This window comes from Athene cunicularia (assembly GCF_003259725.1).
Source record: "Athene cunicularia isolate RWA chromosome 11 unlocalized genomic scaffold, athCun1 chr11_part1, whole genome shotgun sequence".
NCBI lineage: Eukaryota > Metazoa > Chordata > Aves > Strigiformes > Strigidae > Athene > Athene cunicularia.
Genome location: NW_020799113.1, coordinates 14,817,656 through 14,823,306, shown reverse-complemented (window position 1 = coordinate 14,823,306; position 5,651 = coordinate 14,817,656). Strand labels below are relative to the sequence as shown.

General features: G+C 34.4%; 1 protein-coding gene across 6 annotated transcripts in view; it reads right to left on the bottom strand.

Moving 5' to 3' along the window:
- Positions 1-5,651, bottom strand: part of CHD9 (chromodomain helicase DNA binding protein 9) — an 89,138-nt gene that overhangs the window by 43,803 nt on the left and 39,684 nt on the right. For all 6 annotated transcript variants that reach the window (XM_026856559.1, XM_026856558.1, XM_026856557.1 and 3 more), the window contains one exon: positions 962-1,073. In XM_026856559.1, coding sequence (XP_026712360.1) covers positions 962-1,073 — 112 coding nt within the window. The remainder of the gene's footprint in view (positions 1-961; positions 1,074-5,651) is intronic.

Below are 5,651 nucleotides of genomic sequence, written 5' to 3'. Positions count from 1 at the left end.
CATTACTATCTGTGAAATACTAAAGGTCACCTCAGTAGCTCATAATTGTTTTCTGACATTACCATCAAATAATGCAATTAATTTTTGCTCAACACCACCTTATTTTGGATATTGATTTCATCTCTGTGGATGAAATTGCCACAGGAGAAAAACCTGTGCACTTCTAGCATATAACCTTACTTTTAGTGGAGTTTGTCCTAAAGCAAGAAAGCTTTAATTCTGTTATTAATATATGTATAAATAGGATATTATCTCTTACAAACAGTTCGTACTTCTTTGTGCATAAGTTTTGCAAATAATTAGCTATGCTACTATTATACCAGGGCAATCTCTGAAAAAATTGCAGGAAGAAAGTTGCAACGGATATTCCTCAGGGAATGACTCCACCACTTTAATTCTTGATCTGGCACTTCCTTCAGAGGTGTTCCACAAGCAACTAGAGCCTATCAGCGTATTGACCATTGCTCTCTTCAGATTCAACACTGCAAGAAACCAAATCTTTCAGTTTCTACAGAAACAGAGCTCAGAAAAAAACAGTGAAGTTTGAAACAAGCCTTTTACATGTTCTCAAAGAGCCAGTTTCACTGATAAACGTTCCTTCTTCTATTAGGCAATCTCTGCATTTTCCCCACTAAGTCAGCCAAAGTAAAGATCAGGTCTAACTGCCAGCTCAACAGATGAGTACTTAACAGTCCCAAATCTATGGACTTCTGTACTGAAATGTAACAGATACAGAAGGGCATTGATGTCCTATTACAGAAAGGGGACTCTGTAGGATTTTCTGTTTCTCAACTGGGAAAAGTAGCGGATAATGTCACATTCCACCTATGAGAGAGAGACAGCAGTGAGAGAGTAACTGTGTCAGGAGGAGTGTTAACTTTTTGGAGAGAGGGGGGAAAAAAAAGACCTGTAGAAACAGCAACACATACAAATTTAAAAGGGAAAAATTCTGACAACTTACCTGTGAGTCTTCATCTTTCAGTGGCCTCTGTGGAGTCTGCTTAGCATCAGACAATTCATCTGAAGATTCATTTTTTCTTTTCTGCTTCTTACCCAGTGTGATGATTAGCTTTCTGTTAGGAAAAAAATCCCAACATCTAAGTGAGCGTCATATACTAGCCTACTTAACTTCAAAATTAAAAATACCACCACATCCACTAGCAATGCCCATATTTTTCTTAATATAAAACTCAGGAAGCACCACTACCTGAAAAATGAAAAATACGCCTCAAAACAAAAAGCTACAGCTTTACAGTAGACAGTATTTCTTACTACTGTTACTGAGCTTCTCTACAGGCAAGCAGTTACCTTACTATTATTGTGAACTCCTCTGTATCATACATATTTTAAATCTATAAATGAGTAAAAGATGCAAAATCCAACATTTAAAACTGACAACAGTAAACTTAGCATAAATACCATCTGCAGATGACAACAATAAATAATTTATCACAAACAATTCATCATTGCAAAATATATCTTCTCTTATTCTTACTTAAAAAAATTAGCTACAGACAACAATCTAAAAATCATTCAAAGCTGTCTGATGTGTAAAACTTGTATGTTTAAATAAGTCATTCAGTGGTAAAAAAAAAAAAAAAAGAGGGGAATTGCATGAATTTTTTTGCCCTTTAAGAAAAGAAAAAGTAAAAAAGCTCTATTCAAAACCCAGTAGTTTTATCTGTAAGAAATCTTAGAACTCCTCAAATTATGTTAAGAATCAAGATTGTGCTGAATAAACTAGTTAAATTCCAGCGAAAAAGCACCAATTACTTCTTTGTTCAGATTTAAAGGTTATGCTGTAAATCATGATACCAATTAATCTGATTTGTTTTTAACTAAAGGGTGTCAAAATATTTATTTTTTCATATTTGAAATGTGCCAAATACTCCTCCTTAAATATGTTTTCAGTGGCATAATCGTAGAATGATGACAAACTATCCAATAAAATCACAGATAAAAAGCTGTCCTAAAATATATATTTATACAGTATCTAAACATAAGATCTGTGTAACAGAAGATGAGAACTGTTCCAGATACAGGCCTCTTCTGCCATTTTACAGAACAAATGTAACAGAAGACTTCAACCTTCATACACAGTAGATGTTATTTTACACCAAAGTAGCATCAAATATATTGGCCTCCTGAAAAACTACTGATGAGAAGGTAGTGGTTGAAACACTTGTATCTTATTTATTTCTCTTTACAAGTGTCCACATAAGAGAACTATCACAGTTACTATGTCCAAACTAATAACAATCCACACAGAAAATTAAAATACTGAATTATCAAAACACTACAGAAACATGGCTTGGATGAAATTATAAGCATATTTTTAAAAGCAATTAACATTTTCATTGATTTTCAATATTTAACCACTAGGCACATTCAGTTAAAAGGTTAAAAAAAACTATAAAGAAACATTTTCCACTCCCATATTTTTTACTTCTAGTATGAAGTGAATGGCACTGGCAAACGGATGTTGAAATGAAGCTGCAGGATGCATAATCACAGATCTGCTTGTTCAAAAGTAAATTCTGGTCCTCAAGTCCTTGCTTTTCATTAGGTGTTCTCAGTTTAATTATGAGTCAGAAAACATGTTTCATAATTGCAGGAAATAATTTCAACAATGAATACACTGGTTTTCCTACCATCTTCAGGATTAGTTTGGGATTTTTTGTCCCTCAGTATTCAACTTCTGATTAGGATTTTTTTTTTTTTATTAAATACTTAGATTCACAAATATTTGTCCAATATGACTCTTCCCAGTGATGGCCCTGGATAAACTACTTTTTCCATTTTTATCTCACTTAAATTCTATGAAACAAAGTGTTACATTAGCACTTGTCAGCTAATACGTCATATTATCTAATATGATGCAGATAAGGCACACTGTAATTGAACTTCTGAGCTTGTTGTTAAATGGAATTATAGATGCTAAAATTTAATATGGATTTAAAGGAAAATTTCATGAAGCTATGAGTGAAAATTTCTTGAAAGACCTGTAAATTCATGAAACAGTATCTATCCCATGAAATTCCTGGTTTACATCTTTAGGGTTTGGGAAAAAATATTAAAAAGTATCATATACGTCCTGCTCTTAAAATTCTTCCCATTGCCTCTGATTCTGACCATTGCTGGAAAAAGGATACTACTAGGCTCTCAACTGGGCATGCACTCTTCCAAACTTTGTCCACATCTTAAGTTCAACAGCTGTGCTGTTCTATTACCCTGTCCCTTGCTACCTTTACACTGAAATAACTGGGCATATAGCATATTCAATCCAGTAAACTCACATGATGTAATTTGTAAATTATTATTTTCTGACCAATAAATAAGCTCCCAAGTCTTATCTTTGATTTGGAGCAAAAGCATTAAAGGCCTGATGTATGAATGGCATGTAGAGATGACTGTGAATGGGATACACATTTTGATTTTTAAATGAACAAGACTACCAGCAACAAAGAAAAAGAATAACTAAATGTTCTTTTATCAAATAAGTGTTGAGATATAAGTCAAGCTGGAAGGGGTCTCTGGAGGACACCTGGTCCCTACTCAAAGCCAACTTCAGAGTTCCTTCATGCTACTCAGTCCAGTCATGCTCTGCTTATATCCAAGGCTGACACCTCCCCGGGCAACCTATTTCTAATTTTCATCCTCTTTTGTGAAATGGTAGGTTAAAATGCTTCATAAATGAACGCTGTTAGGTATTTGTATGCATCTGTATTTGTGAAACCATAGTTCATCCTCATTTCATGCACTACTTCCTAGTATTTTAGGCTCAGGTTCCTTCTGGGTTCAAGAAGCACAATATTAAGGAAAGCCATAACTATTTTACTGTGGTATCCATTGAATAGCAGAGGATTTTAAGGACCTTCTGGTTTAGAACATGGGCTTTTTGATTAGACTGCTCTAGCTACATCTTTCCTTGCACATTTTTCCCTCTCCTCCTCCCTAGCTGTAGTGCCCCCTTTGGGTTCACTTCTTGCTCTGCCGATACATTTCCACTTCTCTGGCAGCTTTTGTGTCTTATCTTGATCTTGTATTCCCTAACCCCAGTACTTCTCTTCACAAGCATCTCCCTGAAATTTTCTTAACATCTTCTCTACATGTTGCAGATCAGAGTGTTTCCTCCTCTATATAGATATGGTGCCAATGAGAGGAATAAATGCACAGTTTCCCTTCTTTCTGATCCAGTGCCCAGAACTACAATGCTCCCTGCTATCAAAAGTTGCTGAACGACAGTATGGTGCTGAAGTCACTCATTTCTATTAGTAAAAATGCAATCTGCTCATATTTTGGCCAAAAACTTCTAAAAAAATCTGCTATGTGAAAACAACGATTTTCAGAAGCTTGTAAACTGGATCAATTCTGTGAAAATTTTTCATTGAGAGAACAGGTTCTCTTGCCAGTTTATAAATTTCTGCATGAAAGCATAAAGATCCTTGGCTAAAATCCCTTTTCCTACCCTGAAACAAACTGTTCTGAAAAGAAACTATCTAGTCTATGAAAAGGAAATAGCACACTGTAGACAAAGAATAAATAATATCACTAGACTTCATTCTAATTTCACTGTCTCCTGTATCTTTAAATTTAAAATTTAGCTTATTACAAAACATCCAGAAATACTTTAACAATTAGACAAGTGTAGTTACTTTAACATATACTTCCTTCTTCTATAACTACAAACTAAAGATGTTGAGAAACCAATGGAAAAGTTTAAAAATAAGCCATCTCATGAGCTATTACTACTTCCAAACCTTAGTGCAAGCCTCCTAACATGGTTTAGATCCACAAAACTAAAAGAACTAAACTATCAGCAAGACCACCAGGAACTACTATTTGAAGAGCATTGCAACTTCTTTCTTATAAATTAAGAACCACTAAGAATCTGGTTCATTCCCCTTCTGTTTGATAGCAGAGAATGTGACAGAAGAGGTGTCAGCACTCTGAACAGCTTTAAAATTATGAAGAACAGTGTTCCCAGCCTTCCAAATAGAGAACATGAGGAAGTAACAAAGAGGAAGTAAAAGAAAAATAGCAAGTATGTTATTAGGCACATAAGTAACAGTAAGTATTGCTGGCCTTCAATGCATGCCTTTAATACATCATTTTACTTCCATTTTCCCAAACAGAAACACCAAGTAACTAATTATTATTGTCCAAAGCCACCTCCCAAATATTTTGATTTGTAGTCAAAGCACTTTGTCACATTACTATCAATAAAACTTCCATGTTATCAACAGTATTAATATTTATCACTAAAAACTTAGCTAAAAATCTTATCTATTGGTAAAATACAAAGCAGCTATTTCCTTGACAAGACAGCGTATCCTCTTGGAATGAGAGTTACATTTGTGGTAGAAAAACAGTTGCTCATATCCTTTTAGCATGTATTTAATAAATAATACTAACACACCATTAGCCACTGTCACCTTCTCCAGTTATATTTCAAATTAATAACTTCTGGATTGTGCACAGATTTTAAACATGCTCCTGTAGCCTTACTGGAACCAAAAGCCATTTCAAGCTCATACAACATTGGAATAATAATGCAAGAGAACAAACAAGTGAGTGTTCAGTTATTTATTTGAGAAGACCACACTATTTTGCATTCACATATTCTGCAGTAGAAATTTAAGATTATGTCA